At 51.4% G+C, this 24513-nt stretch overlaps 1 protein-coding gene across 1 annotated transcript; it reads left to right on the top strand.

Moving 5' to 3' along the window:
• Positions 1-2991: 2991 nt before the first annotated feature.
• On the top strand, positions 2992-17497 carry CD101 (CD101 molecule). Its single transcript, XM_085076140.1, has 9 exons — positions 2992-3181; positions 4108-4485; positions 5332-5748; positions 8107-8490; positions 9256-9639; positions 10343-10747; positions 14119-14514; positions 15334-15729; positions 17178-17497. Exons 1-9 carry the CDS (start codon positions 3127-3129, stop codon positions 17372-17374), a joined length of 3012 nt encoding a protein of 1003 aa, XP_084932266.1. The 5' UTR covers positions 2992-3126; the 3' UTR covers positions 17375-17497.
• The last annotated feature ends 7016 nt before the right edge of the window (positions 17498-24513 follow it).

Here is a 24513-nt window from a genome sequence, read left to right as displayed (position 1 = left end):
GCTCCCCTGATTATCTGCAGGCTTCTGGCGTGTCCCCCAAGACTGCCAGATTATCCCAGCTAATGCTGTGCTCTTCCCCGTGTCCCCCCACCCTGCCTGGCGCCAGCCTCTTGCTTTCAAGGCTGCAACTTCCATCCCTCCCTGTCATTCTGCCTCTCCCCAGTCACCGTGGGTACATGCAATGGTGTTTTGGGGTGGAGATGGAGCTCCTGAGACCTGTGAGGCAGAGTTTTTGGAGAGCTTGCCCTGTAGCCAGCACCCCTGCCTGTTCCCACTCCCCATTTGGTCCCAAGAGCAGCCTGAAATGCAGGGAGCTCTCTGCAGCTGCCCTTTGCAAGGCACAGAGGTGTTTGCAGCCATGCAGGCACCACATGCCTTTCCCTGCCTTTTTTCCTCCTGACAGCCTTTGGGAAGCAGGGCTCCCACCCACGCTGCCACAGGATTCACAAGCTGATGGGTGCTGGAAGGAGAGTGCTATGTTGGTTTTTTCCCCTTCAGCCTCTCTGCTGGGACCTCACTGCCTCAGATTAGTGTCTGTCTCCTTTTGCCACCTGCTCTCTGGTGCTTTGGGAGCCCCAGGGTGCTGGCAGAGGTGTGACAGGCAGGTCATTGCTGAGGGCTGAGGAGGTGGCAGAGCCATGGGGCTGAGCCAAGGCCTGGGAGCTCATGGCCCTCCCAGAGGAGTTTGCTTTCACCCCGGATGTTGCATAGCAATGACCAAAGCTCATGGGGAAACACTCCCTTTTATGAAATGGGTTTTGTTTCCTCACAGAGCAAGCAAGCTTGGCAGTGGCTGAAAACCCTTCCTGTGCAACGCTGCATTTGCCTATGACATGGTTTGAGGTTTGATTCCCTTTGGATGGTGGAGCTCATAGTGACTTTTCAGTGCAAACCAGCAATGAATGTGATGGCTTCAGGCACAGGAAACCACAGCTTCCCTATCCCCAGGCACCCAAACGGGGTGAGGGAGCTCATGGAGCCATGAAGCCAGACAGGGATCTGGGCTGCAGCCTTTCCCCTATTGCTTTTGCATCTCAACAGACTCTTCCACCTAAAAATCAACACTGATTACTGGGTCACCTCCATCATCCTCAACAGCTTCCCCCACAGCATTTATACCCTGATGTGGGACTGATCCGGCTTTATTCCCATCTCTCTCCAGGCTCCTCGCAGTGTGTAAGATGAGTGTCTGGCCACCACTTGTCTATCCAGGGGGTTTCCAAGTCACTGTGGATGTTGCTGATGGCTTCTCTGCTCTTTTAGGCAGAGCCTCCACCCTGCCTGCACTGGGCGTGGTAAAACCTTTCATGCTGCATTTTTGGTGGCATTTTTCTGGAAAGTTTTGACCCAAAGTGTCTGAGCAGCATCCAAAAAGGATGCTTTCAAAGGGATCCAGGGAGAGGTAGGAGGAAGGAGCATAGGTATGAAGGTGTGCAATCAACAGTGGTCATCACCAGTGTGGTTAGGGACTCTCTGTGGTATCCAGAAAACATGTTTTCCTGTGATTGCCTGTCTGGTGTCATCCCCAGGAAAATAGGGCAAGGCAATCTTTCTCCCCATGGATTTGGATTCACTGATGTGGCTTCTAATGGCAATGCTGTCTTTCTAAAGAATTCTCTGATCCCCTTCCTTTACTCTGCCCTGCTGTGTGTCTGGTTGCACTGATTTCCCAGGGAGGAAGAGAGTGAGGTTTAGACTGTGCAGCCCCAGGAAGAGGGAGCTGTTGGTTTTGTCCACAGAGCATCATTATGGCAGGGATGGGGCTGGGCCAGGCAATCCTATTCTCCCCAGTTTCTCTAGTGCAAATGTAAACAGCGACTCATGCATCATTAGAGCTGCAAGCTTGGAGTTAAACTGTCCCCGAGTGTGTGTTTATCTGCACACTGACTGTCGGAAGCTCACTGAGGTTGAACTCCAAGTTTCCTTTCCATTTACTCTGTCACTGTAGCAGAGATGCTTTTGATGCTTTTCCCTCCTCCAAAGTGGTAAGTGGGTTGGCTTACTGTCAACAGGATGATCCCCCAGGGCACTGCTGGCAGTGGGCTGCTCTTGGAAAGCAAACCTCTCCATCCCTTTCCTTCTGAAATGGGAAGGTTTCATCCTGCAGCAGGGAACATAAGCCTACCACAGAGTTATGGCTCTGTCCTGCTGCCACAGGGCACAGGCTCTCCTCAGGGTGCAGGTGGGATCCTGCAGGGACCTCTGTGCCTGCTGCTAGCTCTGGAATTGGCTTTCTGGAGAGCTGTGTGGTGCTGTGGGATCTGAGTGCCCAGGTTGATGAGGATCTGGCTAATGGAGGGTCGAGCCTTGCAGCAAGGGGGCTCTGCCTCCATCTCCCCCTCAGGCTGTCATGTGAGTTGGTTTTATAAATGGGGGAAGGAGGGACCTCATGTTTGTTTTGGGTCGTTACATGAATCTCATTCCCTCTGGAAGCCCCCTGGGATCAAGCAAGAGGTTTTATGGTTGGTTTTTGCTTGTGAATCCCTGAGCTAATTAAGTCATTCAGTCAATCCCTCTGGCAGCATCAGGAGCAGCATGGCTCAGGGATAAATGCTTTGTGCTACCTGGGGAAAAAATGCCCAACAGCCCCAAAACAAAGAGTGCCACTGTGCCACCCCAGCCTGTACCTGAGGCATCAGGCTGCTGTCTGCAGCCATGGGAAAGGAATAGCTGGAGGAAGCTTCAGCTCTAGGAATCTGCTTCCATCCCTCCCTCGAATCCAGCCCCTTGCCCCCTCCTCGCTGTTGGCAGGGAGCAAACTACTCCATGCAATAAAGTGGGAGGAGTGAGACAGACATTTAGCCTGTGAGCTGCTGTTGGACAGCAAAGCCACAGCCAGCAGGTGCCCACAGGTGCATATGGTGTGGACACGCTGGGAGAAGGGGCTTTGGGCATCATCACGCTTGCCCAGGTGACCTGGGGACAGGGTGCTGGCTGTCACCTCCCAGAGGGTGTTACTTTGCTGTTTCACCCAGCTCCCTAACTTCTCTCTGCCATTCTAAGCAGAGGAAACCACCACTGACAGTTTCCTCCCAGCCACTTTCTAAATAGCAGGGTGGCTGTCGCCATCGCCCGTGAGAACTACCACCACCCCTCTGGGAGAGGATCCAAGCAGAGCAGATTCCCATGGGGCTGGCACGGTGCCTGGCAGCTGCCTTCTTCTTCCTCCTCCTCCTCCTGGGTGAGTGCCCTGCCCAGTGGTCGGAGCTTTCTTGGGACAGCTGCGGGGAGAGCAGAGCACGGGTGGCTCAGCCAGCACTGCTCTGGCTCAGTGGCCATGGGAAGAGGTGCATCAGCATGTGCTCCTTTTGCACTGCGGTTTCACTCCAAAATGAGAGCCCAAACCCTAAGAGGGTTTTGGTGAGGGGATGTACACATCCCCATTGTGTGGCTGATTGGGGTGTGGAGGGGATTACCTCACTCCCTCTTCCACTGGGAGAGAATTTCTGAAGGTTTCTTAGGCAGTGCTGTCACCAGCTCTCTTCCCTGGCCTCCACAGTTGTTTTTTTTACTCAGGACCCATGTCCTGTGGGCATTTTGCTTGCTGTGCATGCTGAGCACCAGACAGAGCGAGTGTCACCACTGGGAGCTATGTGGAAGGAGAGGGTCTGTGGGTGACAATCCCCAGACCCTCTGCAAGCAGAAATGGAGGGAACCCTTGATGCTTCCTGGTGTCCCCTGCCTTCAGAGGAGCTCTTGCTGACCCCCTCACCTGTGCCTCCTCTGTTTCTGCCTATGGAGCATCTCTGCAGCAGCCAGTCTGCTGCTGACCTCCACCGTCCCATGTCCCTCAGTTTCTGCATTGCATCTCCTCCTCTGGCAGTGATCAGCTCTGCCCCCTGCTCCCTTTGCCCACAGTTTGTGCAGCACCCGAGAGCTTGGCCCCCTTAATTTTCACGCACCACAAGCTTCCTCCAGTGATCTCAGCCTGGTTTCTTCTTCCTCTGCAATGCTGGCTGAGAGAGGCTCTTCAGGCACGAACAGGCTCAGCAGCCCTCTAGCCATGATGCTCTGGTCTGTGTGACCCCCAGTGCGGCAGGGGACAAGAAAGTTCAGGGCTCTGTTGTTACAGGACTTGTTGTAATTGTACCCCATATGTACTGACAGGTCTGACCCTTGGCCAGCGCGTGGTGACCGTCCAGGAGGGACCTCTCTACCGTGTGGCAGGGTCCCACGTCACCCTGTGGTGCAAGGTGAGCGGCTACCAGGGCCCGGCGGAGCAGAACTTCCAGTGGTCCATCTACCAGCCATCAGCCCCCGAGCGGGAGGTGCAGATCGTCAGCACCGTGGACCCCTCGTTCCCCTACGCCATCTACACGCAGCGCGTGCGCAGCCGCGGCATCTTCGTGGAGCGGCTGCAGGGCGACGCCGTGCTGCTGCACATCACCGAGCTGCAGGAGCGCGACGCCGGCCAGTACGAGTGCCACACGCCCAACACCGACGAGAGGTACTTCGGCAGCTACAGCGCCAAGACCAGCCTCTCCGGTGGGTCCTCAACGAGAGCCCTGCTGCCTGCTGGGCAGGTTTCTACTGCTCCCAGCTTTGCCTTAGGGAGAGCTGCTCTTCAGTCAGAGGGACAGCTGGGAAAAGGGGCAATTAATGGGGCTGAGGTGGGTATGGTCAGATAGCCCCTTGCAGATTCTCTGGTTGTTGCAAGGGAAGGGAAAGGAAGCCTCTGCTCTTCCATGTGTCAACTTCTGACACAGACATGGCAGATCACAGCCAAGCACTTAGGACAGCAGGAATTTCCAGGCTCTGTGCATTACCTGTTCGTGTCCTCTCAGGGTGTAGGAATCAACCCAAGTGGGATACCCACAGATGGAGGGAGGTAGCAGCTCTTGCTTCTCTTCCCTCCTCCTCCACTGGGGAGGGAAGGTGACAGGGTGGAGACACACAAGGAAAGGCCCTGTTGTGAGCCCACCAAGTCTACATGGTGGTATGGTATTTCCACTTGGTGTTCAGCCCTGTTTTCTCCTTTATCTTGGTGTTGCGCCAGTCTGCATTTGGGATAGTGAGGGGGTGGATTCTAATATGCTTGGTGTTGCTTAATTAGTACTGGCTATAGTTTGACTGAAAAGAATGCTGCAAAGAGATTCACTGTTCTTTCTTCTCTGCTGAGGTTTTAATCACTTCACACCTCAACAGAAGCTGAGGGAAGCCTTGTCAGTCAGCTAGAGAAGATATTTCTCCTATGCTGTCAGATCCCTTAGGGCCTGGCTGTGGTTTCTTGGGGGTGATCCCATGCAAGGCCGGGAGCTGGACTTGGTGATTCTTGTGGTTCCCTTTCAATTCCAGATATTCTATGATTCTCTGTTTCTTCCCCCTGCTCAGTGATTGCAGACACCCTCTCGGCTTCCATGGCTCCCCAGGCCCTCGCCCTCACTGAAGGGGAGGCAGTGGAGCTCACCTGTGAAGTGTCCAAGTCCACTGCCCAGCACACACATCTCTCAGTTGGCTGGTACCTTCTTCAGGGAGCAGAAGAGCACCTCGCCCAGGAGGTCCTCACCCTCTCCAAGGACTTCACCCTGAAGCCAGGGCCCTCTTACGAGCAGAGGTTTCTGGAGGGGGATGTGCGGCTGAGCAAGGTTGGGAACACCACATACAAGCTCTTCATGGGGGCAGTGAAGCCATCTGACCAGGGCCAGCTGTACTGTGAGGCAGCTGAGTGGATTGAGGATCCTGACGAGACGTGGAAGGACATCTCCCGCAAGAGAACGGAGAGGACTTCGCTGGCAGTCGTGAGCCAGGGTAAGGCCTTTGCAAACTCAGGTTTGGCTCCAACTCCCTTGTGCTTTCAAGGCTCTACAGCAGCAGCTTTCGGTGCTCCTTCACCTGCCTCTGCCACAGCCCAGGGACACACTGGTGGGTCTGGCTGGGCACTGATGGCTGGGCTGGGCTCAGGGCCATGGCAGCCCTTGGTTCAGGAGCTTTGGCTGTTCATGCAGCCACATCTCCAATGCCAGCAGCATGCCCAACCTCACAGACCTGTGTGAGGCTCTAGCAGAGGGTGCAGTGTGTGCCTGCAGCAGCCTGGCTCCTTGGCAGCACTGAGCTCCAGTGTGTGCAACACGGTGGTGTCACACTGCCTCGAGGGTCTCGTGGTCTTAAAAAAGTACATCCCAGTCAGCTGCTTGTCACGAGGCCTCAGCCACAGGCACAGAGGGACATGGGGATGTGCTGCATGTGCTGCATGGCTCTTTTTGGGGTGGCTTGCCTGTCCCTGCTGCCACCAGCCTGTTCATTTCCAGAGCAACTGGTGCTGCTGTTCATTAGGCCATTCCTCTGAGCAGCCTGCCTGCCATCCCTCCTGCCACCAGCCTTTGCTGGCTGCAGTCCCTCACCCTGCTCTTCCCCCCGATGCGTGAGTAGCTGTGCCCAGAGGAAGGGAAAATCTCTCTCTCTCTCATCAGCAAGCTTTACCTCAGAGCAGCCAAGACGAGGCTGTGGCTAGCTGGTGTCCTTTAACACATACAGCAATATGCAGTAAAATGGGAGCAAGCCTCCCACTGAAACTCTGCCTGTGGAGTGGTGCACGCTGTGCCCACACCTCAGAGCAGATGGAGGAGGCTACAGAGCAGAACTGGGGCAGTGAGGGGAACTGATGTCTTGTGGGAGGGTGGTGAGTCAGAGCAGGAAACCAAAGAAACAAATGGGTGAGAACTAAGCACTCTGTACGTGGCTCAGGGGAGCAAGGTACCTGGAGGAGGGGGAGGGAAGTGTGGTCTCTTGTCAGGTGGTGGTGAGAGGACATTATGGTGGCAGTATTGGCGCTGCTGGTGTCGCCATGGAGGGACAGCAGTGGGTGTGCAAGCCCTCCATCAAAGCTGCAGGGCTGGTTTCTTCCTCCAGCACCCCAGGCTGCAGGACTGAGCACCCCATCACACTGAGAGCCAGTGACCACTCTGACTGCAGCTAAGTGCTCCATCAGTTTCTATAAACTCTCCAGCAAATATTTAGGAATGCCAAACATATCTGCAGCAGCTGGGATTCCTGTTTGCAAACTGTTTATGAGCCAGTGTTTAAATTCACAGGGTGCTCTGCTTTCAATTAATTATTTGAGCCCTTCCAGTTGTGGTCTGGGAGCTGTTCTGTTTTACTTCCAAACTGCAGCATGTAGCCTTTCTCTCATTTTTAGGCTCAGGGATCACCACAGTGACCCAGGGAGACAGAGTGGTGTGAGCCAGGGAATCAGGGATCAGTCTTACCTACAGGTTTTTGGCCATGCCACTGCTCTGTGGGGTCATGGCACAGGGTTTTGGGGTTTGAATGCCCAGTGAGAAAGATCAATGGTATCATGAGACCCAGAGATAGGGTTCTTACCTCAAACACAGCTGACTGCCCAAGGGGAAGACGATTTTATGTTCTCCCTGTCACTGCCCTCTTTGCTCAGCACCTACTGCTAATTGTATAAGGGGCAGGATAGGGGCTAGATGACCTCCACCTTATCTTGCTTCCCTCCTACCTCCCCATGCTGTGACAAGCCGTGACATTTTTTTCTGTAGGAACTTAACCCAAATCCTCTCCAGGTTGCAGAGCATCTCTTGCCCACAGCCCACAGCAGCCACTGAGAGCTGCAGCACGCAGGGCCAGCCACAGCAGATTCAGACAAGCAACTTGAATGCCAGCCCTTTACATGCCTTTTTCCGCCACAAGCCGCAGAGTTAAAACCACCACTGTGATAAAACCCCTTTGTGCCCCTTTTTGGCTTACAGGGTAGGTGTTGCATGCAGTAAAACAGCTCCAGGAGGTGAAATGGGGCAGCACCTGCAAAAGCTGATGCCTCTGAGTTAGGGCAGCCCTCAGTTCAGATGCCTGAGCTGAGCAGGGGGTGGCTGTGGCCCAAGGCTGTCCCACTGAGTGCTCTGCTCTGTCAGGTTTAGCTGCTCTGGAGGGGGAGCTCAGCTCCCTGTGGCTCTGGCACTTCATCCACCTGCAACTGCTGCTTAGTGCCTGGAGCTGGAAACCATCTCCCCAGGGGGGAAAGTTTCCAATCCTTATCACTTTTCTAACGAAAGAAGATGTTTCAACAGAGAATTCCCTCTGCCAGGCAGGAGGGAAGCATGGGCAGGGCCACCCATCACCCTCCTTGCTTTTGATTGCCCACAGGCAGAGACCTCTCAGTGGACATCACTGCTGCAGAACACTCCCTTTCTGAAGGGGACTCCTTGCAGCTGAATTGCGAGGTGGGAGCCCAAAGGAGCAGCAGCAGGCACTTTGAAGTGGTTTGGCTCCTCAATGACGTGGAAGTGGCCAGGGTTGACCCCCATGGGGTATTAATTTGGGAGGAAGAATATGAGGAGAGAGCCAAGCTGGGGAAGCTCCGAGCATTCAAGCCAAGCAACACAATTTATGTCCTCACCATCTATGAGGTGGGGCTGAAGGACAAGGGAACGTACCGCTGCTCTGTGTCGGAAATGAAGACTCCTGGAGACTTGCACAGCATCCAAACCAATCTGTCATCAGGCATACAAGTCAATGTGAAGCCAGCAGGTTAGTAAATCCTAATGGCTGCTTTTCCAGGTAAAGACTACAGGATCCTTGACTGGGGAATGCTTTAAGTCTGGCCTCATCTTGACAGGGGCAGCAAGACTGCAAATATGCCATCATTTTTGATAGATAATGGGAAAAGCATTTGCTTTAGCAAATATTAGCACGACAGATACGCTAGCTGTCAACAAAGTGTAAACCTTCAGCCCAGTCTCTTCACAGTAAGTTTTGGGGCAAATAGGTAGAATTCTGAGGAGTCTGGGTCCTCCTGTGTCTTTGTTACCAAAACTGCGAGCAACATTTGTTGCTGCTTCTGAAAATCACAGGAAAACCCAGCAGAACAGGGACGTCTGGGGAGGGGGGTTCATTGCCATTTCCATCAGGGGATGTTTTGGATGGATGATTTGTGAGACACCACTCAAAGAAAAGTGTGTAGGAGGCTCTTGGTTTCCTTGTCATAGCTAGATAATGGTTATTCTGATGTAGCAGGAGCTGCCTGCTGGGACTCTGTTTCTTAACTAATTCTTTATGTATCCACGTCCCAAGAAAGACATTAAACAGAAAAAAAAAAAACCCAACCCAAACCAAAAAAACCATAACCACAAAGCCTTCAAATTTTTAAGGAAAGCCTGGTTGAAAATTTTAGACAATTCCCCAGTCCTCTTCCTTTTCCAATGCCAAGATAGATCAAGTCTTTCCTTTTAATGCCTCAGTGGCTTTCCCTAAGGGGCACAGCATCCCCTCCAACGTGGTAACTGTTGTTTGCAGAGAGCCTCATGCGCCTGTCAGTGTCCACCAGCACCCCACAGGTCGTGGTGGGAGATTCCCTGATCCTCCTGTGCGAGGTGCAGGGAGCCAGCGGCGCCGTGTCCGTGCGGTGGTGGCACCTGCCACCCCAGCAGCCGGGTGACAAGGTGCTGGTGGCCACCATGGAGCAGGATGGCACCCTGAGCCTGGGCAGAGCCTACCAGGACAGGGGGACTCGGGGGAAGCTCCGGCTGGAGAGAGCGAGCTCCGGCACTTTCATGCTGGTGATCCCCAGCGCGCTGGACGAGGATGATGGTGGGCAGTACAGGTGTGAAGCAACACAGCACTACCGAGGCCAGAGCTGGACGGAGAAGGGAGAGGCAGCAGTGACAGTCAGCTCCATGGGTAAGTTCAGCCACCCACATTTCTGGCTAGGGTCCTCCATGGGGTGTTTTGGGAGAGACCAGTAGGAGACAACAGCTAAAATGGCCAGAGGCCTGAAGGGCAGCATCTTACTCAGTAGGTCTTTCTGTCTCAAGATGAAATACAAAATATCTGTTGTAGCAGCATAATAACTTGTAGTATTTAAGTAAAAAAAAGCACCTTGTTGAGTTGTCTGTGGTATTTGGTGGTATTTGTCAGAGATACACCCCTGGTGCTGACATCTGATTGCTTCTTCTGCCCTCTTGTCAGAGTGCAGAGCCACTAACCTCCATGGTGTGCAGTGCCCAGATCCTTTCTTCTTGGGTGCCTTTATGGAGAGGCAGCTTTTGGCTGTGATTTAGGGTGGTTTTCCTTTCTTGCTGCTGGGCTGAGTGTCTGAGAGCACTGGTCAGACCACAGGAATTGTTTAGCTTTTGAGGAGGGTGGAGGGAAGCAGCAAACAGGACATCAGGATTCCTGGCTCCTCTGGTATGGGACTGGGGACTGTGGAAGAGAGGATGCTCAGAGTTTTCTGGGAAACTGGGGGTGGAAGACTGGGAGGTGGGAGAAGGCCATGGGCTGCATGGGGCTGGCAGAGCACAGTGCAACTAAGTGGAGAGTGACAGTAGGGTGGCACAGGGCAGGATTTCTGTCCCCATGCCAACGGCTCTCTCCTCCCGAGCAGGTCTCGGTCTGCATGCCACGCTGACAAGCCGAATTGCCACCATCAGATACGGGCAGAGTTTTGAACTTGTCTGCCAAGTGAACGCCAACTACACCCTGGAGGAGGTGCCAATGTCTGTGTGGTGGCTTTTCCAGCCCAACCCACCCAGTGGTTCCTTCCATGAACTGGTCCGGGTCTTTCCCAATGGCACTGTGGTCTGGGGGACAGCACAGCCACACTTCCAGGGGAAAGCACAGCTGGGGAAGGCTGGCACTTCCTTCAGGCTGCACATCCACAATGCCTTGCCTGCCGATGAGGGGACATACCAGTGTGAGGTGCAGGTCTGGAGGAGGAACATCCTGCCCCTGGGGCAACCAGCAGCCACCACCAGGTCCAACGCCGTGGGGATAAAGGTGGTGCTGCCAGGTAAGCAGCACCTTCAGCAAAGTTCTCTCTTGCAACTGTAATCCATCAAACATGACCAGGGGCAACCAAGGCCACTGATGTCTGGGGTGTCCCCAGTGGGTCACCTCCCAGGTGCTGCCTGTTCTATTTCTTCCTCAGCACCTGATAAAACCTTGGAGGTAAATTTGGTGTTGGCAAGTGGCAATATCTATTTGTTTGCAGATTATGCCAAGCTTACAGGGATCAGCCTTGCCACTAGGATTTTAAGCCTGGTTGCTGGAAAGAAGTAATGCCCCCCAAGAAGCCCAGCTGAATGTACGGGGTGCAAGATACACCCCATGGTGTGGGCTGCTGGGAGGCAGTGGAGGGAGACAGTCCCTGAAGCTGATGCTGGGACATGTCTGTGTTCCCTGACCAGCATATTCAAGGTATGCTGTGAAGGCACCAGGGCTCTCTGCTGGGCTGGGAGCCAGCACTGAGCCTCAGGGTGCCAGGGACTCTGTGGGGAGGTATCTCCTGCTGGGCACAGCTGGGCTGCACAGCTAGGGGCCATGCCCAGGGTTCCCTTTTATGGCCACCCCTGCAGGCAGGGGCTCTGCTGCCATCCCTCGTGCCAGCATCCCACTGGGAACATCATCCTCTTATGGAAGAGAGACGTTGCAAACAGACCTCAGCCACCCTATTTCCTGCTGCCCCTGGCAGCACCACTGTGTCAGCATGCCCTGCTCACAGCTGGGGCTGCTGCAGGAACTGAAGGGTTTGTCCTGGCCAAGACCTCTGAGCCTGTGGAGGCGGGTGTGAGAATATGCCTGGGTTTATTTTTTGCTCCTCGTGTCTGTTCTGCCAGCAAAGGGGAGTTCTTGCTCTTTTTTCATGCATTAAGTGCTCCTTCCTCTAATCCTTGCATTTTCAGAATCACAACCCAGTGAACTGAAATTACGAGTTTTTCATGTTTTCTAACTGATGGGTTTGCTGTGGTGTAATGCATTTTCTTGCCTCTTTGGGCTCTTTTCTCTGGTGTTCTCTGTCCTGCTCCACTGCTCCTCTTTCCTTGCCCTGCAGAGCTGACTGCTGGGATGCTCTGTGTAACACCTAATCTACAGCCAGCAGGGGCAGGGTGGCACTGAGGCCAGGGGTGACAATAACTAGCATCTTTGAGCACACATCTCTAGTGTAAATGGCATTAAGACGAGCAGGGGTAATTGCAGAGCACCTGCACAGAGGAGATGGTAGCAGCAAGACACTACAACGTTTGGCTCCAAATGTATCGCAGCTGTTGCTGGAGACTTTGACACTGTGAAGGTGCTGGGAAATGGGAGAGGGTGATGCACACTGGGAGGTTGCTGCTGGCTCTAGTGCCATCCCTCTCAGAAACACAGCACAAGCCAGTGAAGGATAGATATTTGGGAAGGTAGAGCGGTCTGGGAAGGAAGCCGACTCAGGCAGCAGTAGGATGAGGCAAAGCTGCAGAAAATGAAGCTGCAAATCATGAAAATCACCAGCCTTCTTCTTCTCATATGAAACCTTATAGCTGAAGCCTGCAGAGATACTGGAGTTTTTGACTTTTTGCTTCAGCACTTTGTTTACTGCTTAATGTCAGCCGATGCTTTAGGAGTTTACATGCTGCTGTGGTCTATGGATCATCTTCAGATGGCAGGGACATCCATGAAGGATTATAACAGGCAGGGAAGGAGGACAGATCTTTTTCATTTCCAATTTCTTAGATGGAGTCCCATAATCAGTGCTCCATGAGCCTCTCAGTGCAGCTGTCTGCTGTGGCTTCCCCCACTCTGGAGTGAACTGCAGGGGCGTTTTCACCTCCTGTCCCTCAAGCCAGCTGCCCACATGGACTGTTCCACTGTTCCTGGGCCAGGTAGAGAACAAGGCATCAGCAGTCAGTGTTCACAGGGAGACAGGCAGCAAAATGCTCAGCTTGGTTAATTAAATTGAAAATGAAAGGGAAAACAGGACCATGGCGTTATGTAGGAAAGGAAGAGGCAGGCAGCTGCTCTGCCCCTTTGGTAATTGATCTTTAGCAGTAGAGACCTGGACCCAAAACAAAAGGGTTTTGCAGCAAGAGCTCTGCTTCCTCTTGAGGTGATCTCCAAGAGCATAACAGCAATTTTACTCATCAAAATTAAGCTCACAAGGCAGCAGTTCCTGTGCCTCCTCTCTGAGCTCTAGATTTTCCTTCTCTGGAGAATTTTCTGCCCCAGTGGGTGTCAAGCCAGGCCATACTCAAGCAAGACTCCTCCTACCCCCTCCTTCCCTGGCAGTTCACCAACTGCCTGAGTGACATCCTTGGTACTGAGCAGGTGAAGTCAAGGATGAAGTGTCTCATTTTTTCCAGTGTGACGAGTTCCCCTGTCACAGAAACACAGGATGGTGGAGATTGGCAGGGACCTCTGGAGGTCACTTGGTCCAACTCCCTGTGCAAGCAGGGCCACCCAGAGCAGGCTGCCCAGGACCATCTCCAGATGGCTTTTGAGTATCTTCAATGTCCCCTTCTGGAGATTTGTGCTTCCATAGAGCCTACCCAAGGGTAAATCCCTGTGTACACTCCTTCCCCTGACTGCTGACTCCACCTGACAGAGGTGGTGTCTCAGCATGGAGGGGAAATGCATGTGATTGGAGGATCTTTAAAGATATGGATTTGCAGCCTTTTCACTGCTGGAGGAGAAGTTCCAGCATCCAGGTAATGTGCTGTGGGAAGAGGTTCCCTCAAACCAGGAGCAGCACAGGCATATGGGGACCCCAGTGCCTTTTGCTGGGGGGCAGAGCTGCAGGCAGCACCACAGCTCTGCTCTCCTCAGCTGCACAGCACTGAACCATCCCTGGGTGTGATCACAGAGGGTGTGCAGCACCCTGTCATGTGGTTTTGGATTAATGACCACAGCAAACACCCAAGATGGCAACTGTTAGTGAAACCCACACAGGCTCTGTAGTCTCTCTGCGATAAAAACACTTGTTCACAGTCTCCAAAGCCGTGGGCTGGTTTTGTCACATATGTGTGAGCCTGCTGATGGAGTAGTGGTAGACAGACACATTTGCTTCAAACAGAGGCTTTGGCTCCAAGCTCCAACACCATGGCTGCCTCCATCCCCCATTCCTGCTCCATGGTCCCCATAGCACCTCCTCTGCTGCTCTCCTGCCCAGTAACACCCAGCTGTGATTCCCTGCTATTCTTCAAGCAAGGGTGTGTGCATTTGCTCATTCCCTCCTTCCTCCAGCCCTCTGCTCCAGCATCCCCTAATGAGTCCTTGTCCTCTGTGCACCCTCTTCCTCCCTCGTCTTTCAGTGTGTTTCTCTCAGGACAGCTTTATTCCTCTCCTTGCCAGCATCCCCGTATTGGCAGCTGCATCTGGCATGGTTGTTTTGTTTCTCCATTTCAGAAAGCAAGCTCCAGGTTGCTACGAAAGACAGCTTGGTGGAGATTGCCAGCAGTAACGCAGCCATCGAGTGCAGGATTGTGTTTGCCCAGAATAATTCACAGTTTGCTGTTACCTGGTACTTCCTGCCTCTTCTGGCAGATGCAAAACCCCTGCAAATTGTCAGGGCCAACTACAACAGCATACTGGAATATGGGTCTGAATTCAGCTCTCCTGCACAAAAATCCCGGTTCCTGAGCCAGAGGGTGTCCAGCAACACATTCCAGCTGCAGATTGTGTCTGAAAACCCCGAGGGCAGGTACTACTGTGTGGTAGAGGAATGGCTCTGGCTGGTGGATGGCTGGTACAAACTCGGAGAGGGAACATCAGGAAGGACCACGCTGAAGCTCAAACGCCTAGGTGAGCAGGTGTTATCCCTTTTAGAGGTGCTGCTGAAGAAGGTTGGATCAACTTATGACAGGCTCCTGCCAGGCCTCTCCTAAGCTGGCAGGGCTTAGGAATAGCAGCAGCTCCTGCTTTGGATCTGAGGCTTAGGGATGCAGGAGTTGTCAGTGCCTCTCAAAGGGAAATAGGGAATTAGGAAGATTTACCACATCCTCCCAAACCAACCGAGCTGCTATTTTTGCCACTGGCAGATGTAGTTGAATGCTTTGTAACAAAGTGAATTGTGGCCTTTTTCTTTTCCCTCCAACACCTGGTGCAGTTGGTTGGTTGTACAACGTTGTGAGTAGAGAAGCTGCCCTTTCCTGGTACTCCTGAGCATCCTGAAGCAAAACACTTGGTTTTCCTTACCCTGCAGCACATTGCTGCTAAGAAACAAGACTGAAGGTTCAGCTGCTCTGTGGGTCTCCCTGACTCAGTTCTTCCCTCTTTCAGCCTTGCTTGGGGTATGAGTTGCTGCCCTGAATAAAGTGGATCAGAGAATTCCAGCTTCCTAAATAGCTTTCGGTCCAAAGGATGCCTTTCTCACTTACTTGGAGGGGACAGGAAGTACTACAGCACAGGGGGCAGAAATGATGGGGAAGGTGGGGATACAACACCCCAGGGAGAATGAGTCACAAGAGCCTGAGGGTGTCCTGCAGAGCCTCTTGCAAGGGGCCATTCCAATCCCACATGCTTTGCTCCGGAGGGTTTCTATCAAGCCTCTGGGTTCAGGCAGAAGAATTTCTACAGCAGTGCAACACCACAACATCTCTCTGTGCTTCCACCCTACCGCAGAGCGTGAGCTGCAGATGGAGAAAACCAACCACAGCATCCCGGCGAGGGAGGGCGAGGCAGTGACACTGCCCTGCCGGCTGCAGGGTGTCCCCCGGCCCGGCACACAGCTCTCGGCCACCTGGTTCCAGGTGCAGAGCGGCGGCCGTGACAGAGCCCTGCTCGCCCTGCGCCGCGATGGCACCACGGAGCACCCCGGGGAGCACCTGGCGGGGAGGCTGTGCCTTCACCATCCCTCTGCTGGCGACTTCAGCCTGACGCTGAGCAGCGTGGAGAGGGGAGATGCTGGGGCGTATTACTGCCAGGTGCAGGAATGGCAGCAGCAGAGCGAGGGGAAGGACTGGACTCTGCGAGCCTCGGCACGCTCGGGGTACACCCAGCTCACCACCATCCCGCCAGGTAACGCCATGCTGGGGCCACAACCCTAAGTGTTTCGGGGGAGAAATCCTTGGTGTGAGTTTCCTGGCAAGTCTGTCTCCAGTGAGGGCTCTAAAAACAGCCTGTGGTCTCTTTGGGGTGAGTCGGAGTGCATGCTGGGTGCAAAGACCGGGTTCTGCATGCAGGAGTTTAAATAAATAAAAGCAAAGGTTTCAGTCAGGTGCACAGTGTTTTTAGGCAGGTAATAGAGAGGAATTGTTGCTGCTTTGGGCAAATAGGAGGCTCAGATGACCCATGTGGAGGAGAAGATATAAACTGTGGAATCAATCATGATGCAGCTAGCTGAGAGGATCCTGCAGCTGCGCTCATGCCTTCAGCCCTGGAGCTGCCATGCCTGAAGCCAGCCTGGGTGCAGCAATTCCCAGTGCTGAGCAGCTTGGAAAGGGTGACCCTGCAGAGCCCTGCCTGTGCCTGCTATTCCCACAGCCAGACACGGAGCCTGCTCTCATGGCTCTGCACCTCCAGCAGAGCTAATCTGGGTTTAATTGCACAGAGAGGGACTGACAGCACTTCATCCCCCCTGCTGTTGTGTTGCTGCTGTTGTCCATCACGGCTCCCTCTAGCACTCAGATTTCTCCTTCATCAGCTCCCTCTGTCTCTTGTTACCCATTACTGGTGGAGTAGCCTTTGCTAAAATTGCTCAGTAACTGCTAGTAAATTCTCCTCCAATTTTTGAATAAGTGTTTTTGCCAAGTGGTTTTCATGATTTTCACAAAAGGCAGAGGATTAGCTGGGTGGCTTTTCTTTCTCCTTCTTTTTTAAACATTATTTTTCTTTTTGGAGGGGTGGCTCTGTGTGTACATGTGTGTTCCTCCAGTGATGTGGGTATCTTTGAAGTACCCTGCAGCCTCCACCTCAACTGGGGAGCTGCTCTGCAAGAGCTACCAGGGATGAGGATGGTGCTCACAGCTGCCTGCAGCTCAGTGTGGATGAAATACACAGCAGATCAGCAGAAACAAGGAGGGGCAGGTGTCTGGGAGGGACAGGGACCTCATGATCTGGTTTCCTCTGCTTTCCTCTTGTCCTTTCTTGCTCAGTGGTGCAGCCTCTGACAGAGCTCTGCCCCACCCTATCACTGGTGTCAGGCAGGGATGCAGAACAGTGAAGGGTGTGTTGCTTCTCCTTACTGAGCCCAGTGTGGAATGGGTTAGCCAAAGAACTGTGCAGTTTCTGTTGGGATCTTTCAGGTGAACAAGCCAGGGCCTTATCTGACCTCCCCAGACAAGAAATTGAGGCAAATTACCTGGTTTCTCTCCCACTTCTCCTCAGGTAGCCTGTATGAATTCTTAAAAATTGGTAGCTGTTGAAGATTGAGGGAAAAGTGTTAAGAAAATATAACTTAGAGAAACAGTAGGAGAGAGCAACTCAAACTAGCTTGGGGCCTCACTTTTTCTTTCTTTTTCCTTCAGAGTCAACTGTTATGTCTAGGATCTGCTCATCCCCATCACTGCTGAACCTCATCTTGTACTTACCACTGGTTCTGATCCTTCTCCTGGCCCTTGCTGCCTTCTGCTGGTACTGCAAATTCAGGAAAAGCAAGAAGGGCAACATCACAGGAAGCCAGCTGGTGGAACTGGAATGGGATGGAGAGGCCAAGAAAACTTAGCTGGTCTGTAGAGGCAAATGTTACTTGAAGGAGCAGAGCTGGACAGCTGAGGAGGACTGAGTATTTGCAGAGGGGCTTTTTGTTGTTTTGTAGAAGCTCTTGCAATAAATCCTTGAGATTGTGTGTTTGCTTTGGTGGAACGAAGCAACTTTGGACCTTAAGTAAATAGGGTTTTCATAACAAGTGTTCCTGTCTTTTAGGTTAGGTACTCACCCATTTCCCACTCTGTTCATTGTGGTATATTTGGGGTCCTTGCGGTATGCATCTCCCACTGTGGGTGGAAGTGGTGTTATTCCTCTGCAGGAATAAGGGAAAAAACAGCTCTTTCTGCACTGTGACACAGAAGTACAGAATTTCTACTCATTTTAGGTGTCTTGTTGAAAATCTATGTGGTATCCAGGCTAAAACCCAGTGGCAGAGCTGGAAATGAATATTGGTGCCCCATTTAAGTCATCACACTTGGCTTTATGAACCTGCTTCCCGTGACCACAGAGAGGTTTGGAGACACCCCAGCCCCTCTAAATGATGTGTCCCTGTCCTTCACCTGCTTTACAATTAGGAAAGCTGCCTGACTTCATCCTGAAGAGCTGTTAGGTGCTTCAGCCCCTTGAAAATACACTTTTTGCACACGTTTAAGATTTCTGCTATCTTTTCCCTGCTCAGCCACCTCTGTCCATGCTGGCTGGTTCCAGCTTGCTCAGCCTTTCCCCGCAGGATGTTTTCTGGACCCCGTGCAGCTTTTCCCTTTGCTGCCCTGACCCCAGCTGCCTCTCCCACAGCGTGAGTGCTCAGAGCCACACGTGGGGCTCTTTGCAGAGGTTTGCCCCCTGCCTCGTGGGTTATGTCCCGTTTACACATCCCAGTGGGATGTTTGATTTTCTCTCTGGGCGTGACGGCGCGGCACTGTTTGTGCTCGGCTCGGGATCGTCAGGCTCCTCTCCTGCAGGTTTGCTGTCTAGCAAGTTGTGTCTCCACTGTGTGCTCAGGCTGTTGGCTTTTCCTATCTAGCTGGAGCCCCGTTTGCATGGGGGTGTTGAACAGCTTTCTGCACCAGTCTGAGGGAGATCCTGCTGTCTGTCTTAGCGCTGCCTGGGTAAAGCTTTAACTCACGGGCCAGTTGCAGTCTGTTTGACAGAGAAGCAGATGCTCCCAGGATATTAAACTCCTACAAGTTTCATGGAAAGGGGTAGGTGGATGAAGGAGAACAGGCAGGCAAGTTGTCCCACCAAGGGAAGACTGCATTGTGAGTTAGCTGCCTGGTGCCTGGCTTGTGTTTAGGGCATGTGGAGAGGAGATGTAGGTGTGCTAGGGCAAGGGAAAGGAGAGAGAGAACTGCTTTTGACTACCAACCGTTAACAGTAAATCTATGCACATTGCTTATCTGACAATTTTGTGCTGTTCCTCTGTATTTTCATTTGGATTGTTGCCTTAGTTTGCCCAAGAATACCTTTGAGGCATACTCCACAAACCTTGGTAAAATCAAGAATTTATGATGCCTACTGCTTACCTCTTCCCACAAGGCTTTTAGTTTTATTGCATGGGAGATAGGTTGGTCTGCTTTTGTTTTGTTTGAAACAAACAAAGAAAGTGGTGTGGGGGTTTTCATCTTGCATTCTTTTTAGCACTTTTAGTACTTTGTATCTCCCTGGGGGCTACAGTTAAGAAGATGATGTTCATTTTCTGCTTCTTTTTAAACATAATTTTGCCCTATTCTCATCACTTGGTGTCTCACACCTCCTCAGATGTTACCACAGCAAGCCACTTAACAGAGAGCCCATTCTTTACTAGGCTTAGGATGAACCTCCTCAAGGCCACCTAGTCAAAAATCTGAATTGTTTAGGTTGCTACCCAGAGTGCTGGGGACAGCCTCTACCCTGCAGTAGCAATCATATGTGTGGGTCAGTGTCCAAATGCCATGTGAGCTGTCTGAGTGACCTGGCTGGGTTTGGTGCAAGCTCCAAGCTCCTACTGACCCCCTCATTCAGCCACCTCAGGACTCCATTGCAGGTCTGTGGAGGCATCTTTTCTGCCACCTGATCTGCACACAAAAAGCTGCAGACTGCTGCAACATGAGATTTTTATGTCTGGTGGACTGGGGGAAAAAGATGAGCAGAGAAAGGAAGGTTTCTCCATCAATAGGACACTTTATTCTGTCCATTTTTGCTCAGTTAACCAGAACCCCATGTTAGTAGCAACCTCCTGTTCATGCAGGTCTAGAGGTTTTAATTTAAGTTTGTAAGTGTGCCTAGGGCCTTGATGAAAGGGTCTGCAAGGAGAATGTGTGGGTTTGCAGTGGTGGGGCTTTTTCCTCTTTATTTTTTTCCTGGCTTTGCTGGGTCACCACCAATCCTTTCAGCTGTGTTTTTAAGATGTATTTTTTTCCATGAGTGAACTTGGAAAGAGTTGTAACTTATCACAGCAAAAGCTCCAAAACAGTCCTATTTTTAAAGAGAACAATTCTGCCAACTGAGGTAAATGTATGAGAGGGAGAGAAATGTGTGTGCTTGGTGGGTTAGGGGGAGGATGCTGATTTTGCTGCTGGGGCTCTTGATCACCTTCACACCCCTCTCCCCATCTTGTTCAAATTCAGCCTGTGATGTAAGTTAGAACTATTTTTATAGCCATTCCCCACCTGAAGAGGAGAAAACTGCAGCAGCACAGTAGTGCCTCTGTTGCACCCTGTCCCTTGCCCTGGGGATGAATGTCTTGAATGTCTTGACCTGCCAGCCACATGAGGACAGCATGTGGCAGGAAGGTCCAGGGTCCTCTTATAGGTTTTGAAGAAGTTTAAAAGGGTTACAGGGCAATGCAGAGCTTGGTCCATGAGGAATTAATCCATTGGGAAGTTGTTGCATGGGGCTATAAAAACAAAAGCGCTGTGATGTGTGTGGAAGGTTTCCATAGGAAGGTATGGAAACTGTAAGGCAGGGGGAGAGCAGAACACTCCTGCAGCTTGGATGGATGATGTGAGGGCAGGATGGGTGGGAATATAACCCCTGCATTGTGTATCCTTCCTGGAATTGTCCTATGGCACCTGCCTGTGGGCAGGAGAGAGGCCAGTGCTCAGTGATTTATCCAACATGCAGTGGGACAAAGGATCCCTCTGGTGACTCTCACCTGCAGATGGGTGCACTGGGGATGGTTTTTGGCCAGGAGGGAGGGTGGGTGATGAGCTGGTTGCTGTGTAGGCGTGGTGGGAAGTGTTTGCAAGCAAGGAGACAGTTTGTGGCTGATGGCTCAGGGCTCCCTGGCCTGCCCTGCTCCCCTGGAGCAGGAGGAACAGGAGCAGTGTGCTGTCCTGTACTGCCAGGGCAAGTCTGCTGAGGAAGGTTGCCAAACTTTCAACAAATTATTCCAAACAAATGGCCTGGACTTCTCCTCGGATGCCCTCTCTCAAGCAGCATCTCTTCATTACTTCCTATTAACTCTGAGTTGGTTTTGAAATTTGACATTCAGTTTTCTTCCTGAAGATATTTGATAAAATATTTAAAAACTGGAAAGAAAAGAAGCAGTTTTGATATCTGCTTTGGTCCCACTTCATGCCATTTTGCATTCCAGCTGGTTCCTGCAGCCCCTGCTTGTTTCATGTGTCCTTTGGCCTTGGTCTTTGTCACCTCAGACAAAGCAGAACCACTCCTAGAACTCTGAACCTTCCTTAACCATTAAGAAACTGCAGCATTGCCTCTGCCTGCTGCTGGGTTTTTTGGCCCTTCTCAAATCATCTGCTCCTCCCTCTTTACTTCCAGCAGATAATATGGCATTACAGTCATAATTATTGTTATAGTTGCAGTTACACATAATTGCAGTTGCACAGGGCAGGAAAAGAGTTGCTCTAGAGTGATGCTTTGCAGGGCAGAAGCAGTACAGCTGTGAGGCTGAAGGTGGGATGTATGGGAGGTGGTAATATGGTATCTGACTCACCTTGCTGCCTCAGCAAGCAGGAGGGACCAGCTCGGGGTCTTTTTAGCCAGCTGCACTCACCAGAAAAAATTCTGGTTGTGGTGGTGTGGGACTGACAAGATTAACAGTCCCCTTCCTGCTTGGGTATTAAAAAAAAAAAAAAAAAATCCTTTCATGGGCACTATTTAAGCCAAACACAAGAGTGCTTCCCTTGCAGCTCCTATTTGGAAATGTGAACTGGAAAGCAAGGTTCAGATGCTCCTTGCTTCTGGAATCTGGACAGGAAGCAGCATACCATGAGCCACAGATTCAAGCATGTGCTTGTGCATGGGCTTCCTTTTATTCCTTCATGACATTTTTTTTCCTGTGTGTTTCTAAGGACAGTTATATGTTTATAAGTGATGCTGGCAGGGAGCTGAGCTCTCCAGGGATGTGTGGGTGCAAGCTTGCTCCTGCCATGGCAAACCACTCACCCCCACCAGCAGCTTTATTTAACCAGAATAACCCAAGCAGAGGGTATTTTGCCTTTTTATGGACACTGAGCTCCTTCTCCCTGCAGGCTCTGGATACAGATCCAGTTCCTGGGCTGCTGGGCAAAACGAGGGGAAAGGGAGGGAGCTGCTCCTCCAGCATCCCCAAAACCTGCCCTCCCTAGGAATGCTGCCCTCAGACCTGCTTGGGGACCATCCTGAAGGCAAAGCTGTGCTGTGGAGCAGAGGGTGGCCTGGTTTCTGCCCTTTCCTGTGCTGTACCTGCTCCTTGTGGGGGTGAGAGGAACGTTCATTTCTAGGGCTGTCGACTAAGTGTGAAAATTGACCTGCTGGGGGGAGAACTCTGGTTTTATCATTATTTTAAGCATGAGGGAATTAATGGGTGAATGCTGGGAGCAGGATGGCATACCAGGAGGGGCTGTGACTCCTCCCAGCGCCCTCGTGGGATGCTAATAGGGAGGAGAGGTCCAGTGTCCCATTTGAAAGAGAAGGGCCATGACCAATCGATGTTAAATGTGGCAGTAATGCCTCACGCGGTGGCCGCGGGATAAAAGGCAGAGGCAGCCTGAACTGTAAAGACATTTCATTTCGCTGGTAATGAAGGAGACACACTGTGGCAATGAAACCAGGGAGAGGGAGAGTGCGAGATGCTAATTTCTGCTCCTGCTGCCGCTGCCGCTTTGATCTGAAGCAAATGCCCGTTTTAAATTGCAAACGGATGCGAGTCAGATATCATCCAGCCAGTGGCTTACAGGCTTAATGAAGTGGGACGTACGCTTCTGCCTGGTAATGTTAGGAGAGGCAGGCAATTCAGAGAGGAATTACGGAAGGTCTAAAGAGACAGGGAGGAAGGGTAGGGGGGATGTCACGGGCTAACTCTCAGTGTGGCACAGTGTGCCCTGCTTTGTGTCCTTGGGAAGCTGTGCCTGTGGCTAAGCCCCTCCAGCCCCTCTGTTCCTGGAAAGAAAGCTTGGGCAGGCTGTCCTGATGTGTGTTTTACAGCACACATCTTGTGCAAGGTCATCCTGCTCTTGGGTCTCAGAGCGTGAGCATCAATTTGGGGTGTTCTCCAGGTGAGGCAAAGGTATGGGAGGTTAGGTGGAGTTCATTTTGTGCCATCATTTGGGCATTTAATTGAACTCGAGCAAGACAACTAACAAAGCTGTTCTGGGACAGACCCAGAGGCCCCTGGGGATGGAGTCATTAATCCAGAAGCAGTGACCTGGAAGCCTGGTAGCTGATACTGGATAATGACAGCTTCTTGAGATTCTTGTGGGCAAAGATCTGACCTGTCTTGAAGAATGAATGTATAGAGTGATATGTGCTATACTTTTCATTAAGACAAGGCTTTTGGGTGCTGAGATGAGGCTGGAGTTGGTTGCATCCCTTGTGTGAGTAATCAGAGGTTTGGATGTCTCTGCAAGCTGCTGTGCTTGCCCAGGCAGACATGAGAAATCAGAGGGACCTGCAGGCACCTGGCAGGATTGACCTCTGCACTAAGGAAGACAGAAAATGGTCTGGCTATTGAAAAAGGCAGGCATGGCTCACAAATCTATTAGGTTCTTTGAAGGAGTCAGCATGTGGATGGGAAAAATCTCATGGCTGTAGTCCATGTGCAGCCAAAAGAGACTCCACAATGTCCATCGTTATTACAGAAACTAAGTAACGATGGGATAAAGCTGGCAGCTCCTTGCAGGGCTAAGCTATTTGTTAAAAATACCAGGCAGGAAAGAAAGTAAATGGTTCTGACAGAAAAGGGAGGTCACCAGCGATGAGACCCGTGCTGTTCAACGAGCACAGAAATGGTCTGGAAGAAAGGATGATTGCTAAACAAAGAAAGATAATATTAAGTTAATCAAGGCATTAGCAACAAAGGCTGACTCCGATGAAATGCACAGGGTGTTGTGAGACTGAGTGGCTGGGGAAGGAAACAGAAGATGGCATTTTGTGCAGGTGACTGTAAAGTGAGACATGGTGGCAAAAATCAATCCGTCTCAGCTTCACTTATGAAACGATGGGCTCTGAGCTGCCCACTGCCATTCAGAAGCAAGACCTTGGTGTGAGAACAGCCAGGTGTATGTAACACCTACACAATGATCAGAGCAGCCGAAATAGCAAAAGCCCCAATGAATTATCAGGAAATAAAGACCAAAACATCATTTTGTTGCTGTGTACACCTGGGTAGCACACATACCTCCCTGCAAAGCTGTTCCTCCACTCCCAGAAAGGACAGCAGACCTGGCCAGGGCACAGGGAGGACTGGCAAACAGTTTTGGGTTTTTTTCCTTAAAATGTTTCTAAAAGCATTAGAATCCCCTTTCAGTACAGTAAATCATGCTAATCTGTAGGCCACCAGGCAAGATGAAGCTTTTAGATTATCCATTATCCTTTCTTTTTCTACAGCATCTTCTATTCAAGGACTTCACACTATCACAATAAGATAGTTGAGAATATTTTCTGCTTAACAAATGAGGGAACTTAGACATAGCGGTTTGCTGTGAAACAGGCAAAGAAATCAGAAATCTGTTTTTTATGATATCTCTAGAGAAAGAGAAAAGAGAAAAGACTGACTCTGATAGTGAGAATCAAAGGGAAAAACCTCTCTGCTGGATCCAAAATAAGTTTCCATAGAAACAGACTTTTCTGAGAATGAATTACTGCAGTATGAAATTAAGATTGTGGATCTAATTCTGCAAAATATTTAAGCATGTTCTTTGCTTATCCCTATTCAGCTCAAGATGCAAGCAT

The sequence above is a fragment of the Lichenostomus cassidix genome, chromosome 1 (assembly GCF_008360975.1).
Source record: "Lichenostomus cassidix isolate B80296 chromosome 1, HeHo_3.0, whole genome shotgun sequence".
Classification (NCBI taxonomy): domain Eukaryota; kingdom Metazoa; phylum Chordata; class Aves; order Passeriformes; family Meliphagidae; genus Lichenostomus; species Lichenostomus cassidix.
This window is presented reverse-complemented; position numbering and strand designations above follow the sequence as displayed.